Source organism: Symphodus melops (genome assembly GCF_947650265.1).
Source record: "Symphodus melops genome assembly, chromosome: 17".
NCBI lineage: Eukaryota > Metazoa > Chordata > Actinopteri > Labriformes > Labridae > Symphodus > Symphodus melops.
In genome coordinates this window covers 3,505,815-3,523,415 of record NC_136707.1, presented here as the reverse complement: position 1 = coordinate 3,523,415, position 17,601 = coordinate 3,505,815, and the positions used below count along the sequence as shown (strand labels likewise).

The following is a 17,601-nucleotide window of genomic DNA, read 5'->3' as shown; positions in this document are numbered from 1 at the left end:
TGACTCAAGAGGTGACACCAATATGTGTGTAGTACGTCCTTTGGTGGGTACCAAAGTGTCCCAAACCACATTTGGTGGAACTTTTCTGTTGCTTTAGGTTTTGAAGAATATTATCAAAAAATATATTTTTATAAGTTTCTAATTTTTGGGGCTTTTTATGCCTTTGTGGAAAAGAGCCACAGGTCGGATTTGAACCCCCTACTGGGAGAACTAGAGCGCCTGCACATAGGGCCTGCGCTCACTTCTTCAGTGACCAACACAAGTACACCTCACATTGACTCAAAAGGCCTCGTGTGCACCGCTCTGTTTGTCATGATTGAACTTCAGCTGCAGGTCTCACTCTTCTCTGGATCCTTCTGCTGGTCTGAGAGCCGTCCATCGGGGACTCGTCTTTAAAAATATTCAGTCCCTGACACACTTTCCCAGATTTCCCAGATCTACCACGTCAAACATGTTTCCATGTGTGACTAAACCAACACATCAAAGTATATGTTTGTATGGCTCCATTACAGAACACAGCTGCCGACTCCTGATGTTTTTCCAGCTGCAAGGAGAAACATCGGTCTTGTTCGTTTGGTCCAATTAGTGACGTGTACAATATGAAGCAGCTTTCTTAACATATTTGGTGTCTTGTGTTCTTTTTAATCCATGACACCATCACCCACTAACCCTGCTTCTCTTTTCAGGCCTGAGCAACATCATCGGGATCATCGTGTACATATCAGCCAACGCGGGGGACCCTTCAAAAAGCGACTCGAAGAAGAACAGCTACTCTTACGGCTGGTCCTTCTACTTTGGTGCCCTCTCCTTCATCATGGCTGAGATGGTGGGCGTCTTGGCCGTGCACATGTTCATCGACCGCCATCGACAGCTTCGAATAGGGGCACGCGCAGCCGACTACCTCCAAGGCTCAGCCATCACGCGAATCCCCAGCTACCGCTACCGCTACAGACGTCGCTCGCGCTCCTCTTCCCGCTCCACAGACCCGTCGCACTCTCGTGACACGTCGCCGGTGGGCCTGAAGGGCTTCAGTGCGCTGCCGTCCACAGAGATCTCAATGTACACGCTTCCCAGGGACACACTCAAGTCCTCCGGTACGCCCACCGCCACCTACAACTCTGAGAGGGACCACAACTTCCTGCAAGTCCACAACTGCATCCAGAAGGATCTGAAAGACTCGAGTCACACCAACACAGCAAACCGCCGCACAACGCCGGTATGAGGGAGTCGACACAGGCCAGGCAAGCCCGGCAGAGAGCAGAGACCAGGAGACACGGGAACCCCTGTGGGTGCAGTACGCCCCAGAAGATGGATTTCCATGTTTATAGACATTTGTTCTTTTTGTTCAGCTGCATGACTTTTCCATTACCATTGTTGAGAGCGTTTCAACAGGTCTGCTGTGTTCCTGGATTGAATGGCCGAACAGAGAGCGGGGTCAGGTTGTCCCGAGAGAGTGAGATCTGTATCTTTTTTTTTTTTTCTTCTTTCTTTTTTTATTTTATTTTTTTTGCGCAGGTTTGTTTAAAGAGGGATGGGGCTTTGATAAGGAGAGTTGGGGGTGGGGGGGAGGGGGATGGGCATTTATGAGATAAAGAATCAATTTCATGATTTCATAGCCCTTTGGTTTTGACAGTTTTGCCCAACACGTTTGGTTGGAGTAACAGGTCGAGCTCCCCCTCAGCCAGCCCACCGCTCAGATATACACCTCCTGTATTTATTGACTTATTTGTTCAATTTTGCATTAAAACTGTGAATTGTTACAGCTTGGGATTCAGTAAGAATTAGCCCAATCTGTAATCTCTAACAAAAGGTACTATATATATGTATTACTTTTATAAATAAATTATTACATTAATAATCAAGAGTGACAAACTTTACCGAAGCAAAAAAGACAAAAAAACAAAGTAACTAAACCAAGTGCTGTTGCTGAGATGAGAAAAGACTCTTTTGGTATCTATTCTTTTGAAAGTGGCGTACGAAAGAAGGCGCTTTAGGGTGCAGCAGTACACAGTGACTGGTGCCACTCGAGCCTGAGGCAGACAGTCAGCAGTAGAATAACATTTTTTTTTTAATAGAACCTTCTCGACTTTTTCTTCGTCACTGTTCACTTTCTCTTTTTTGCGCGGAGTCGTGACAGGAGGGTTAAACCCCTTCGCAAGAAAGAGCCAACGAACGGGTTCAAAATGTGACGACGCAAAGACTCCAGACACGACTTCTACAAAAAGGAAGGAGCAGAGGGAAAGGAAAAGGAGAGGACGCCAAAAAGGAAAAATAAAAACATGTTAAATATAAAATAGTACAAGAGAAGCTAAGTGACTCACAATTTCAGAAATTAAATGCATGCTATTAAATTACAGCAAATCTGCTCTTGAGAAACTTAAGTTTTAAAGGTTAATTATTATAATGGGAAAAAAGCAATGATGCTAAACTTTAAAGTATTAATGTTTTCATGTGTTATTTTCTTACATTTTCTTTTTTTAGTTCATTTTAACTTCTTGCTTTTGTGAGACAAACCAAACCGTCGACATTGAACAAAACTGCTTTTTTAAAAGGTTTGGTTGTTTTCTTTAAAAATATATAAATATGTGTATGTATGTAATTTATTTTTAAAACTCACACAGCCTTAGTCATTACTTTTTTCTTTTGATTTTTAATGTGTTGTTCAAATTGAAAATGAAATCTTAAAAGGTGCCAAAACCGAATGATCCTATACTTGGATGCATCAAGTCCTGATGAATAAAAAACAAACCCTAGGGGGAACAAATCATCATCGCGTTGTCTCTCATTTACTTTACGATAAAAAAAAAAATAAGACCGATGGAGACCACAAGATGTCAGTGTACGCTCCCAAAACAAGACAGGATCACTTCCTTACTTTGTATGTTTCACACTTCTGTTTACAAAGGTTTGAATTAACTCAATCGTCCCCCTCTGATTTATTTTGTAATTTCCTCCATTATGCCCAAACTACCAGGTTGGGAACTTATGAAATATAAAAATATATGGGACCTCGGATTTAGGGACAAATAAATAGGTCCACAAAATGTTAACGATCTTATGATGAATAAGGGTTACCTCGTAAGTGTTAGAGTTAACACTATGTGAAAGGTAAAGAAAGGGATAGGTGCAGTTATTAAGTTTAACTACCTGAAAAAATATATGCAAGTAAAAATCCCATTGAACTACAATAGTAGTGTGTGTGTGTGTGTGTGTGTGTGTGTGCGTGCGAGTATTCTTGCTTTTTTGTCTATGAGAGCACTGTTCCATGTTTTACACAAATCGAGGACCTTTTTTGAGAAACGAGGACGTTAACCAGTTCTCACAAGTTTTTAGGTCATGTTTGAAACTTGTCTTTCCTTCTAATGAACTGAAGAAAGGTTTCAACATCTTTGTGAATCTGTTTAGAAGTTAGGGGTTGCGCCAGTCTTTTCTTTTGGACAGGTTCCTTTCAGAGCGTGACTCAAGACTGGGACTTTTCAAAAGTGGAAATCCATCCAACAAACTCGACACAACAATCAGCCAGGTTTACATAAGTGCCAACGTAACTTTGAATTCTCCTGTCATTTGAAACTGTCAGTCACATTTCATGCATAAGAATGGAGTGTACAAGTGAATGCCTTCTGGGAGACCCCTCTCCTCACCATAATGTGAGCAAAGAAGGAAGTTAGATGATGTAAAAAAAGAGCAAGGTCGTCCCTGAGAGGAGGTCAGGGCGAACGCTCAAAAAGCAGATCAAGTGTATGTGAAACCTTTTTGATCAACCTGTGTTTGGAGCCACTGACAATGGACCTAATGTTTTTTTTTTTTTCTTCGGTGTGAGTAAGAATCAGGGTCCTCTCAGAACTGGAAATACAATGTGTGCTACATGCTCTCGTTGCCTGCTGTTTTTAAACTGTTGTATAATAATAGTCGTCCACTGGGAATAGCAATCAAAGTAGCGTTACGACTACTTAGCAATCAAATACCACACCCCAATGTTGACATAGATATGGGCTGGATTAGTAACTTCCATCTGAGTAGAATACCAATGATGCTTGAGTAAGACCTAGTTTCATGTATTTTTAGATTCCTCATGAGGAACTATTTACAACTTTAGGAGATATAGATGCTAGGTTTGACTCCTACTGCTCCAATACAGCTTGTTTTTTTTTTTTTTTTTACTCCACTGGGTATATTTCTTTTTCTCTCAAAGAGCTTTAGAGAGGACAGCGTGTAAGACAGCGTCTGCATCTTTCTAAGACATTCATGAGCGGGAAACACGGGTTTGCAATAACACCATCCGCTTATTTTTCTCCTGACTCGTTTCCCTGCAAAGAAAACAACCAACACCTTTTCAACAGCGTGGCCTAAAAGCATCTCTTTCGGGGCCAAACACTCGATCTGGAGTGGGTAAGTAAGTGCTTATGTATGCTGGCGTAGTATGGCGAAGCAGTTTGTTCTTGTGCTGTGTGTTTTGAATGTGTGATCGAGGGAGAGCCGAGCGCGGGGGAAAGATCCTTCGAGGAAAAAGAGATTCATGGTGTAAATGAAGTTCTTGTTTGATAGTACTTACAATATGCGCTCCGGACAAGTTTAGAGGCGAGCAGATTCATCAAATAAGGGCTGGGAAGAAATAAGTTTCCATTATAAAAAGTGCTGATATTCAGATTTGACCATTATCTGCGCTCACTCACACAAGCCGCTCCCCATAAATTTGATGGGAAAAAAATATGTCAACATAGCAGTTTCAATTAATAAAGCTTTTTTTATGTATAGCTTTATTCATAAGTAGAAGTTGCTTTACGAGCCCGGATTACATTAAGTAGAAAGTGTTTCTTCAGGAGCAACACTGGCCTTCATATAAAGCGAAGAGGGGCTTTGGGTTCACATTTTTAACTTGTTTCAGGATTGAATATCCTCCCGGATTGGTTGATACGTCGTACATATTTTGTAAGAGTTGATTGTTTAAGCTGCTATATTTGTGAGAAACAATTTATTAACAGTGTCATAGATTACATCTGCATCCAAACGTCATTTTCAACATAGTTGCCGTCAGTCTCCTGTGTTGCTTCAAGGTGTCAATGACAATGCATTGCTAACTACAGTTCTTCACTGTTTTAGATCAAAACAGTATTTTAGTGTTTAAGTTGGCCGTAGATTGACAGCAAGTGCTTACAGCGTAGCGTTAAGACCATTAACTCGTTGTGAAAATGTACTCAGATAATGAAACAACTGAAGCGTAAAGTCACTTCCTTGAAGACTTTTTTACAATCGCCCTTCTCTTTGTAACCGCTGGAGTGCCCCCTGCTGGTAATAAGAGGGAATCCAGTGTACTGCATCGGCTTAACTTTTAAAACAAGAGGCCTCATGTACTTCTTCTTTTACACAATCTATATGAGACCACTGTATCGGTTATAACAGCCATGCACTGACAATTTTAATCCCAATTCTGTTTATGAGTCGTGGACCATGTTGGACAACAGAGGCCGGATCTGGCAAAATTTAAATGATGTCATATTTATTTGCAGCGAATAAAGTGTACAGCCCGAGGCTTTTCATTGACTTTGAAATGGTGAAAACATAAATATAAAAAAAATGAAAAAATTGCCAGTCCAAAAGGTGCTAGTGACATTATTCTGTGTTATGTTGAGCTGCTGTCAGCGTGATTCACTCTGCAGGTGTGGAGTGAAGAAAACATTCCTGTCTCCCTCACCTCCTCCTCTCCCTCTGGCTCCTCGCAGAGGGGAGTCGATTGGGAGGAAGTGAGACGTGTCCTTGAAGAGTCAAAGCTGGGGTTTTTTTTTTTTTCCTTTTTCTTCTTGGCAGGCTAACAGACTTGGACACTGCACTGTGATGTCAGAGAGGTCAGGGCAAACACTCGAGAGCCAATTCTCATGATTTTAGCATTGGAGATATGGGGAAAAAAAAGAAAGGAAAACGTAGGTAACTCCGCCCACAGTTGCACCATGAGGCCTGAGCGGGGGACACACAGAGGCCAGATTTACTGTAAATGTACACGTTTGCTGGGGGGGCGGGGCTTAAAGTGCCTCTAGAAATAGAACAAGAGCAGTGAGGGTGACCCTAACCCCCTGAACCTTTCTCTGACCTCCTTAGTGTTCTTTTGCATTATGGCCCCCCCCTTTTTTTTAAATCCCCACTTTGCCTTTCAAATGGGTGACAACTGAGAAACAAACTCAAAAACCATTACACCGATATATTGACACCTTTTAGGTTAAACAGTTGACTGAAAGATGCCGAAAACTGTAAAGAGCTTTTGGTGACTGCAGTGTTTGTCAAAAAAACAATCTCTTTGGGTTTATCCAACTGACAGAGAGAGAGACACTGCAGCGACTTTTTGACCTACCTCGCTCACATTCATTCAATGGACAAACTATCAAGCTGAATCATTTAAATATAATCCAAAACGGGATTACTTCAAACTTTGTCCTGTGTTTTTTCTGTGTGCGGACAGTTTCGCCCTGTGTTGGTATCGACTTTGTGTTTACAGGCCTGATCTTCTTGGTTGCTCATGTTTTCTTCCCTGCTTGGCCTTGGTTGTGTTGTCAACTACTCTGATGACCTCATATTGGTCCAAATCAACAGAAATATCTTTTGTAAATAGTTGAAATGAGAAATTGATCATCAGACTACTGCTATTTGAGCGTTACTTCGACGCATGGTTTCAACGCCTTAAAACAAATCAGAAAAAAATCGGTTTTAGGACACAAATTGATGAATTGCTCAGGACTTTTAAACACGATAAACACGGCCATTTTAAACCTTAAAGCTCCAGCAAAGGTTCACAGTCAGTCAATACTGAACGTTCCTTCTCGGAGCTTTAACTAACAAACCTGAAAAATCTTGAAATGATTGGCAGGTCTGACATCTGAGGTGCGTTATACAAAGCAATGAGAGGATATCACCTTTTCCATGAGCTCTCCTCTCAAACATTTGACCCCTTTACCCGTTCTGCCCCTTTTGACCTTATTTCCCTCCCTCTCTCTTGTCATTATCCCTGCAGAGGGGATCAGAGTTTCTGTGGCGCTGGGGTGTTGTCTCAGGGAGGGGAGGTATCATCGGGTTGATGGCCGGGTGAGGAGATAAGTCTCCTCCTGGCTGGGAATATTAAGAGCAAACACACCGTCTCTCTCTCTCTCTCTCTCTCTCTCTCTCTCTCTCTCGCCCTCCTCTGCTCGAGCCCAGCTTTGTGTCTCTGCCAGGCTGCGATGTTACATAACCTCACATCAAACCGACTAATGACCTTTCTTTGACTTTACTGGACGACATTCTGGGGCAGAGAAGAAAGCACCCATGGGAGCTGTGTGGGCTCCACCAATACCTTTTAACTTGAAGTGACCAAGACGGAGGCTGCAGCGTGATACATTCACCGCCTGTGAATTCCTGCTCAGCCAACAAAATGCAACCTGAAATATGTGTGGATTTGTCAGAGGAAGTTTATCTCTTTTTTCCTGTGCATGCAAACCATATATCTTCATGTGCATTCCTGTGTGTGTGTATGTGTGTGTGTGTGTGTGTGTGTGTGTGTAAGAGAGAGAGAGAGGGATGCGGCCTGTTGTTTGTGCTGACCGGAGAACAGTTGCTGACTGCGCTCACCCCGGGTTATTTTTGGGTCATGCCGAGATGGGTGGCAACACAGAGCTATAAGCACGGTCAACCAACTGACAAAAAAAAAAAAAAAAAACAAGTCATTGGAGCAAACATAGCGTTGAATTCCACATTCACATCACCCCCACTGATCATAACTGCAGAATGAAGATTCAACATTTCCTGGATGTAAAAAAAAACCACATGTAGCCAAAGGAGATTCTTCGATGCTATTTTACAAATCGTCTGAAGCTGCTAAATCCAGCTCAGAATAGAGGGCAGTTAAAAAAGAAGGAGATAAAGAAGGACAGCCAGTGTAGGCTTCAGCACACAAAGTGTTCTGGGATGCGTGAAGGAAAGGCAGCGTTGCGCTCTGCCCTCTGGTGGTGTGATGGAGGGGTGGAGCACAGGGATGCCTGTGTCAGCTCAGAGAACGCCGTGTCCGTGAACGGGCCCTGAATACTGATGCCACAGTGCAGGGGTGCAGGAGCTGCAGTCTGGCAGGCCCCTCAGACTCACCGTCCTTTACGCAGAACAACGAGGCCGTTCGCTGTCTCTGTGATGAATTATCGCTTTAATCAGTGGGATGAGGATGGACGAGTCTTTGCATTTAAAAATAGCCAAAAAATCCCGCTGATGACTGGCTGGCAGTCAAAACATTGGATTTCCACCTGTTTACGTCATAGTTTGCAGCAAGGCTTTGTCTCCCACTTGGCTTTAGAATAAAAAGTAAAATATTTTTAACCCTTTCTGTTCGGTAATACATTTAACACAAGTGGTAAAAAATGGAGATGATGAAATGAAACTAGAGTTCCTCCCCTCTGCAGGATCCTAAAGTGCATTTTGTCTCCTTTCATTTCGATGACTTTAACTCGTGCCTTGATCACACATTGACTCCTGCACACTATGATGATTGTGTTTCGCAGTTATGTTTGAGAAATGTTGACGACTTTATGCACGTGTGAGTTATTTCTTTTGTCATTATTTGTACACGTTTTGGGGCTTTTATGCTTTTAAAGAAAAGACAGTGGATAGAGGCAGAAACAGGGACAAAAGAGTGGGGGAGGTATTTCTGCATATTGCCATTATATGAACGTCACAGATTGCCTGCAGGGACAGCTGACCGTACATATGTTGAGTCTTGATGCAACCATTTGATATCTTATTCTGTCATTTGCTGCACGTTTTTAAGTTGCACATTGTCTTTAATGTATGATGTCATGATATCGTGCTGCAGCCTTTCTCAGCCAGGACATTTTAATAGAGTTTGGATTTATTTTGCATTAAACTTCATTCTCTATTAATTAACTCCTGAATACTAAAACAGGGATCCGGCATTGACCATTTTTCTTGGAGCAGTAGTTCTGCAGCCTGCAGCCTCCATCCTGTGTAATAATGGTCCTATGAGTGTGGTCGTCCCCCCGACAGTCTGTCCCTTCTGTCAGTCTCACCACCGCAGCAACACCCGGTCACTTCCCTCGCTCTGCAGGACCTCTATACTTCCCCGCTGACTCTGTGCCAGCCGGGTGAAGCCGATGCCAGGGCACACGCCTACACACAGACGCACACACGCACACCTACTTACATGTAGAAGCAGCTGCACACACTCTCACACACTCCCCATAAATCACAAATACTTGGCCCTCCTCTCTACTGTCCCAGCATGCACCGTGGTTACCTGGCTGCCGGCCCACTAGCAACAGCTGCTACCTCAGGGCTGGACTCGAGGATCCACTGCAGGACGGCACCCACACACACACACACACACACACACACACACACACACACACACACACACACACACACACACACATTTAGTCACAAAGTACAGATCAGAGACATACATCAGACTGGCTTCATTAAACATGATGGAGGACTGAACTGATCCAGACCAGAGGTGGGGGTCTGTCGTGGTACTGCACCCCTGCCCCCCCAAAAAACCAGTTGGCTGACCATTGTTCAAAATACCTTAATGCACAATCGCTACAAGAATCAAAAAACATCACATTGGTCAGAAACACAGCAAATATTTACAACACACAAACTTAAAACTAGCACAGACACACAATCTACACACAAAGACATAAAAAAAGATCTTATAGTTGACCAGTTAAAACTCAATTTGGACACATTTGCATAATTAGTGGCTGTGCTGAGTTGATTGACAGGTGGGTGCAGTGGCGTTTCTGTGTGTGAGAAATGAGTGGGGCACAACCCCTTTATGATAAACAAGGACATTGACATTACTCTCTGTACTGATGCCCTTTTTTAATTTTACACATGTCAAGGGGTCATTTATGGTTTAAAACATACTATGCAGCGTGCCTTGTCAAATCTCACATACATACACAAACAACACACTCTCTGTCACACACACACACACACACCCTCATGTACACTCTTTCTCTCACAAACACTCATCAGTTGTCTCGTCAGTCTGTACAGCAACAAAGGATGTCTCGCCCATTTGTTTGACTATCTCCTCCCTGTACACTTAATACATGCAGTGTAACAGTTTGTTTTGAATGGTGCTCGATGTTCCCCTTAAAGATGGGCTGAGCATCATACTTTGTCTGAAGCCTTAAATCGCCCTCACTGATGGTCTCAAAAACACAACGGAAAATGACTGTCCGCCAACTTCTCGTGGCCCCGCAATGTAGTTTTGCATTTTCCAAAAAGTTTAATACATGTGATTATCCGAAAAAGCACATACCTGTTCTTCACCTGTCGTCATGCTGCTCAATGGATCGCCTGTAAACGCTGTCAATTTGAGGGGCCACATTTACTGTTCCAAGTAATCCCAGTTTCAGCACACAGTCCAGCTGCTCTCATGTTTTAAGATCCTTTCAGAAAGATATTTCAAGTCTTTGAACTCCATCCTCGCCGAATAGCAAACACGGAAAACAGAAGAGCGCCTTCTTCTCGGTGCTAACTGTTAGCCACTTTTTCTTTGAGAACCAATCCACATTAAATCCGCAATTTGTTTTACCGGCAGTTTGGGTGGTGACAATATCCATCGGTTGGAAAGCTCCATTGCACTTTACCTCCAACTTCTCCTGCTAATTCACAGTTTCAAAACTGTGCTCCAATTAAAAAATCCACTTTATTGTCATGTTTATAACTTTGCTAGCTTTGAAATCCTCCCGCTTGCGGACTAATTCGATGCATTCGATCGACACAGTCACAGTCACAGACAGCCAATCATCCGGTCCCTTCTGAATAATCAGCCAATCAAATCTAAAAGAATGCATGACGTTTCAGTGGGGCTACGCGCTGTGACCCCACTTGTCATATTTTTAATCTTAATTACGTTACATAGACAAACACTCTGCGCATGCGTAGACACAAACCGGAGTATTTAAACTTTATTTTGAGTTAAAAATGAAATAAAACAGAAATAATCAGATGCAAATTACGAACATGCTAATACATTATGACATAATATGTAACAAATAATGATAAATTGATTTGTTTGCAGTTCTTTCTGACGCCAATAGGTGGGGCTGCGCCTAATGACCAGTCGCCACTGGTTGGGTGTATTGCAGCTGTTTACCACTTTGACTGTTTGTAGAACTATACACAGTTAGGTTGAGGAGCGCCATTGAAGGGCTTTAAAAGTCTGCAGCAGAAATGCGTGACATCTCTGAGACCTACGTCCATGTTTCATACGATCTATGGTTCACACGCAGTCCCCCCATACGTCCCTTAAAACTGCTCCAGGAGTTTCTAAAGTCGTCCTGCTCCACTGGTTCCACCCTCTGAGGAGAGCTCCTTGTGATGATGGAGCACTGAGCTAATAGGTAAAAATGGAGCAGACCGGCTCGTGTGAGATTTGCACAGAGCTGCTGTTTGAACAGATGCACGGGGTCATTAAGAAAGTGTCAGCTGGGACACCTAACCTTACCGGAGTGGGACTGAGGGGGGCAATTAATTGTATAATTGTGGACCGTAAACTGTCAAATTTAGCGGAGAGGGCATTTATGTAAAGCAGAGCTGTGTGGGAGCTTTGAACTGTGGCTCTCTGCGGGGCAGAAGGGGTCGGAGGTAGGAGCCTGTGGAGGTCATTATGCAACATCTCTGTGCGCGTCCCCTGGCCTCGGTGACACAGGGCTTCACCCCGGCTGCTTCGACACCTTCCCTCCTTGAAGGGAACAGCTTACTTCCAGTGTTTCTTTCACAGCAGAACTGCTTCAGTGGAGAAAATGTCAAATTCTTGAAATGCAGCTCAGTGGAGAACAATTGTCCTTCGGCACCCTGCACTGCGGGTTAATGGGAATGAGATGGGACCTTGGAAATCCTTACAGGAAATCCACATTTCTGCAAAGAGAGCTGAATATTATGCAAAGAAGTCTCAGGGAGGCGTTTTGCAAGACGTCTAAACGGCCCTCGGAGCCCTCTCACGGTCTTCCTCATTACCTGCTGAACAGGAGCTTTTAGTTTTGGCAGTGATGAGTCAGAATAGATGATAATGTTGGGGCTTAATTACCGTACTGTGACTGCGAGAGTTCCGATGTCAGCCGAATACAAGGCTAACAGCTCAAGGACACATATAGCCCGTTAAAACATGCAGTGTTGGCTGAACGCAGGCTCTCGCTGTCCATCAGTTCTGCATAGGTGGCTGCTCGTCACAGCTGATGTCAACTGTTTCAGCTGCAGCCAGTTCAGTGAGCAGAGCCGGGATCAAACTGAACTGCAATTCACTACTTCGGTCTTGGTACCATCGGATTTGTAATTCATTTGTGATCTGATGCAAATAGTTTCCTTTGTTTTTTTCAGATGAAAATCAAGAGAAGTGTTTTACTGCCCGAGTAAATATATACACATTGGCCCGTTTTTCGTAATTTCTTTTCTCCTGTTATAATTGAATATTGGAATTAAGCAATTTAATTGTTCTATGACAAAAGTCACTTGATGGATTTATAATTTTAATGTGATATTGTTAAAGCCCAGAGTCAAATGCTTATAAGATGAGCAAGCTTGTTTACTTTAAATTGTAGGTTGTAACAGTGAATTACTACCTAATTTTACGAATAATTAGGCTACGGTGGGACAATAAAAAGGTTTATCTGAAGTAAGCTATACTGCCAGAAGTTAGTTCGTAAACTAAACCTTAAATAGCAAGAGGTTACTCATAGGCCAACATCTGTTCAATGGATGACCTTGTGTTGGAGTGCAGAGAAGTTTTTAAATAAACTTGACATCTCAGGCTATGGGAAGTAAACATCCCAACACAGGAAGGCAGCGAAGTTTAAATCTTAAAGAACTTAGTTAACTCCTGTGATTAGGCTATTATAGGTCTACTTTAGGCTTCAGATACATGAGCATGATCGTTTTCCAGCACCATCAATCGTTGTGTAGGTCGAAGTAAAAATGGATTCCTCTAGGCTGGACTTCTAAAACCTTGCAGTACTTTTATTTGAAGAGTATATTGTTGCTTCAGTTTTAAAGCCAGGCAGTTTTAATGAATACTTTGAAAATAAAAACACAGACAGGATCTTTGTTTCTTTTTTTATTAAATAACTCTGCAGCACAGTAAAGATGACGAACGCAGCAGAGACTCTGGTCATGGACAGAGACTTTAGGCAGTCTCCTCCTTGGTGATGCGGTCCTTCTTGAGTGGTCCCTGAGGAGACAGAAACATGGCAATCAGTTTTATGCCAATACTCCGTGAGCACACGTTTAAAGTAAGAGCAGTCAATGTTTCCTGAGAGTGAACAGGGAGCAAGCACCGACAGGACCTGCTCCCCTGCCTCACTGGAGTTCAATATGGCACTGGAATGGAACCCAAATTCATACTGAGACTGAACCAGGTTACGAACAGTGCGGGAGGATAACACAACATGAATGCAGCACGTTTCTCAAACTTTGTCACGAGCTTATCTTTTGGCATCGCAGCCTAAATGACATTTTCTTAAATTTATAGTCAAGGTTCAGCCATTTTTTTTTTATCATACAAAAAAAAAAAAAAATGCAAGACACTGATGGGAAAGAAATGCAAAAATGCAAAGAAAGGAATACAACTCTTACCATGAATGCCTTCTTCTCCTCCACGGTCTGGAAGCGTCCGTGACCAAACTTGGAGGTGGTGTCGATGAACTTCAGGTCGATCTTCTCCAGGGCACGACGGCTGCTCTGCACTAGCAGAGACTGAAGAGTAACAAAAACAAGTTTGAGAATCTGCCTCGAGTGAAAGGGCAGGCTAAACTGAACACTGCTGTAAAATCATGCAACGTGCAGGACTTTGCAAATTAAATACATGATCCAAAACAACATTGCCCGAGTCTTCCATTTCAGCGTTGAAGCATATTGTAGCAAAGATTAGACTTCCGTTACCATGACAACTCTTAGTGCAACATGTCCTCACCTTGCGCAGAGTCAGCACCCTCTTCTTGGTCCCGACAACACATCCCTTCACCATGACAAAGTCATTGGTCACATCTCCATAGTGGACAAATCCTCCCTTTAAAAAGAAAAACATTGCGTTACATCTTCTGCTCCCAGGTGGAACATCACAGTGAACACACGGGTCAGAACGTACCAGGGGGTTGATGCTCTTGTTGGACAGGTCGTACTCTGTTGAGGCGTTGTTCTTCACCAGCTTGCCGTCCTTGGTGTGGTAGCCCTGTCCAATCTTGTAGATCTTCTTGTTGATCTCGGTACGGTGATGGTAACCCTTCTGACCGGCACGAGCCACAGAGAAGGCCACGCGGGCAGGATGCCAAGCGCCAATACAGGCCACCTTACGGAGACCACGATGGGTCTTGCGGGGAAGCTTCTTGGTGTGCCAACGGCTGGTGACACCTGGAGCGATATAAAGATTTAGTATGACGTGTGATTTTAAACCCCGAGATCAGGGGGGGGGGATTTATCGTTACATTCCCTGATCACCTTACCCTTGTATCCGTGACCCTTTGTGACACCGATGACGTCGATCATCTCGTCCTGGGTGAACACGTTGTTGACTGGCACGGCCTGCTCCAGCTTCTCGCGGGCCCAGTCCACCTTGTCAGCGATGGAGCCACCGTTCAGCTGCACCTCCATGAGGTGAGACTTCTTCTGCCTCACGGGCAGCAGACGCATCTGCAAGGACAAAAAAAAAACCCTCAGGTCACAAGGGAGGAAAAAAGCCACCACCTCAAAAAAAAGGCACTCATTTAGTCTCAGAAGGAAGGCAGCATGGAAGGTATCCTCATGTTTGTCGGGCGCCATGCCTGACGCAAAAATCCGTGGTCTCATCACTGACAGATAAAGCGGGGAAACAAAACAGACGTGTCATATGTAACTAACTCACCTGTGTGTGGGCGATGATGCGGATGACCTGGCAGTACTTCTTCATGGAGGCAAAGTCCTTCTCCAGCTGCTTCTTGCCCTCGTCATCCTGCCATTTCTTGCAGTACTTGGTGAAAGCCTTCTTCTTGGACTTGTACCTGAGAGCACGCAGAGGACAACGGTCGGCACAGGTCCTTCATGACCCCAGAGGGGCCAGCGGAAGAACACAGTGCGTAGCTGCTCGCCCCCCCTCCTCCGTGTGGATAAGGGGGCTCATCAGCTAGTTTGGATTTTGGCTCATGGCACGGTTTCTAAGAAGCACTTTCCACCGGCCAGAGGAGCCCGGAGCTCATCAGGGCGCAGGGCACCTGAGCGGAGCTGCCACAGGGGCCACCGTCACGTTAGACTCACTCAGTGAAAACACAGGACTTGTTTCATCTCCACTGGGCAACTAACTGCTTCAAGCACTTCTTATCAGACGTGTCACTTTCTGCTATGTCTCACCAGTTCTTGTAGAAGCGGCGCTTGCACTCGTCACTGACGTGCTCAGCGAAGATGGTCTTGAAGGAACGGAGGCCTCTGGGGGTGTTCACGTAGCCCACAACGCCAACAACAATCATGGGAGGAGTCTCCACGATGGTCACAGCCTCAACCACTTCTTTTTTGTTCACCTCTGCAAGACAAAATAAAGAGTTCAGGTTTGAGGTCACACTGATTATAAACTGTAATTTTAATGTACTTTAAGTAGCGTAGACTGCGCTCAGTGCTCGACATTCATCAAGGGCTGTAAACCCATTCTGTCCGCCCGTCGAGAGACTCATCACAGGCAGACCTCTGTATGATAGCGTCTGCTAAATCATGCAAACAATCAGAATTAAAATAATCTGTCTGATCCCACTCACTTGATCCGGGTCTGTCGACCTCACGGACGATATGGGTCATGCCGGCCTTGTAGCCCAGGAAGGCGGTCAGGTGCACAGGCTTGGACGGGTCATCCTTGGGGAAGCTCTTGGCCTTACCACGATGACGACGACTCCTCTTGCGGGGCAGGAAGCCCAGAGATCCGTGACGCGGAGCCGAAAACTTTCGGTGGGACTGTGAAGGGAGAGAAGCGTTGAGTTGAAGCCAGAATACAATACAGGATAATATCTGTAGACGTTACTAAGAAGTTACTTAGATAATAACTAAGTAACTTCTTAGTTACTTTTATTACCAAGTAAGTGTTAGATTGTAGTGTGGTTTACACGAAAAGAAAATTACAAACATTCAGCCTTAATAAACAAAGTTGGCAGGTTCACCTCTACAAGTGTATAGACTGCGCTCAGTGCTCGACATTCAGCAAGGGGGATAAACCCATTCTGTCCGCCCGTCGAGAGTCTCATCACAGGCAGACCTCCATACCATATTAACTAGACTGTTTAATAAACAAGACATCCAAATACTTCAAGGCAGGGTCAGTCTGGATCCCAGTCACTGGGGCCTGATGTTCAGTTGACCTCAGATAATGGACCATAGGTGCCTTAGAACTAGAAATGCATCCACCTCAAGAATCAGTTTTAAAACTTATTTCTGAGGCAAATCTATGATGAGAAAGTGTCTGATGGTCATTCTTTGTCACTTAAGTGTCCTGTGTAGTTTATTGAAGGGTGGGTGCAGAATGCAGCCAATCATTGTTGGCTGCCATCATTTCTAAGCACACAACGTGCATGCACTGGTCGGTATAACATACGTCTTGTAGCTCAGTAAGTTATTGACCAATTATTAGTTTATTAAAAAGTAAGCATGACTGAGTGGTAACTTTCTGTCGAGCTCACCACGTTATTAGCATTAATAGCTTAGCATCATGAATGTGCACGGATGTAAAGTGACACATCTAAAATTCGAAAGTTAGCTAGAAATACAACTTTGCGGTCAGTTGACATGACATTCAATTACTCATTTATAGAGACGTAGATGAGACATAGTGTACAATCTATATAATTAGATTCAAACAGGACGATTTGGCCTAAACCTAGCAGACATTTAGCAGCACGTCGCCGGTAGTTCGGCCTAAATATGCTTTAAAGAAACAAGAGTCCAGTAAGATAACAATCATTCATTTTGAATAGCAACATAAAGGTAAAATAAATCTCCCAGAACACTCAAACGTAAAGGATGGTTCAGATAACTGACGGATAAAAATCCGTAGCGTTGACTGAAAGAAGGGCACACTCACCATCTTGTCTCCAATCCGATTGAAAGAGGCCTTACAGACGGGACCACAGTGACTATATATCAATTCAAATATCGCGGGATTCAACGGGACTATCCTCCAAGAAGAACCGCCCACGAGAGTTGGGACCACCGTGAGTCTCTGCGTTTGCAGGCACCAGATGGCGCTGTTTCACAACATCGGTTTAAAAGGATTAAAAGTAAAGAGAAGTGGTTTAAATGCAAAACTACAACGTTGTAAACTACAAAGAAATATTAATGCTTTCTGTTGTCATTGAACCTCATCAATCAATCAAGTCAGGTAGCATAACTTTTTGTTGTATTATCTTGAAAGACCCAACATTAATCCATCCATTTATCAGTTCACAATTTTTGCCCTTGTTATTCTGTTTTTGATCTAACTCTGCTCTATGCTTCTCAGGGAGATGCTTCACGGTTTTATTTTTTAATAATGACAATAAATGATTCAAACTTGAGCACAAAGAGAAAAAAAAAGGACAAGATCGCGTTGGATTTTAGTGTTCATGTTAAATGTAC

At 43.6% G+C, this 17,601-nt stretch overlaps 2 protein-coding genes and 1 long non-coding RNA gene across 3 annotated transcripts in view; 1 reads left to right on the top strand and 2 right to left on the bottom strand.

The window, feature by feature from the left end:
- cacng2a (calcium channel, voltage-dependent, gamma subunit 2a) overlaps nucleotides 1–2,280 on the top strand; it is a 57,825-nt gene extending 55,545 nt beyond the window's left edge. Inside the window, exon 4 of the mRNA XM_079367109.1 lies at nucleotides 687–2,280. Within this exon, the coding sequence (XP_079223235.1) occupies nucleotides 687–1,222 (536 nt within the window). The 3' untranslated portion in view covers nucleotides 1,223–2,280. The remainder of the gene's footprint in view (nucleotides 1–686) is intronic.
- The window catches only part of LOC306838762, a 37,079-nt gene extending 26,151 nt beyond the window's left edge, over nucleotides 1–10,928 (bottom strand). The window contains exon 1 of the long non-coding RNA XR_013781116.1: nucleotides 10,298–10,928. This is a non-coding gene — a long non-coding RNA (uncharacterized lncRNA). The remainder of the gene's footprint in view (nucleotides 1–10,297) is intronic.
- A 2,152-nt stretch (nucleotides 10,929–13,080) lies between these two features.
- rpl3 (ribosomal protein L3) lies at nucleotides 13,081–17,235 on the bottom strand. Its single transcript, XM_079366773.1, has 9 exons — nucleotides 17,069–17,235; nucleotides 15,756–15,948; nucleotides 15,358–15,526; nucleotides 14,876–15,011; nucleotides 14,478–14,664; nucleotides 14,123–14,385; nucleotides 13,949–14,044; nucleotides 13,612–13,731; nucleotides 13,081–13,207 (listed from the first exon to the last, which is right to left on the bottom strand). Exons 1-9 carry the CDS (start codon nucleotides 17,069–17,071, stop codon nucleotides 13,163–13,165), a joined length of 1,212 nt encoding a protein of 403 aa, XP_079222899.1. The 5' UTR covers nucleotides 17,072–17,235; the 3' UTR covers nucleotides 13,081–13,162.
- Between the last annotated feature and the right edge of the window lie 366 nt (nucleotides 17,236–17,601).

What these genes read in the sequence shown, in the direction of transcription:
- rpl3 (XM_079366773.1), bottom strand. An exon ending in ACAAGAGCATCAACCCCCTG is followed by an intron (nt 14,045 to 14,122) that starts GTACGTTCTGAC and finishes TTCTTTTTAAAG; the next exon opens with GGAGGATTTGTCCACTATGG. An exon ending in GGGTGCTGACTCTGCGCAAG is followed by an intron (nt 13,732 to 13,948) that starts GTGAGGACATGT and finishes GTTACTCTTCAG; the next exon opens with TCTCTGCTAGTGCAGAGCAG.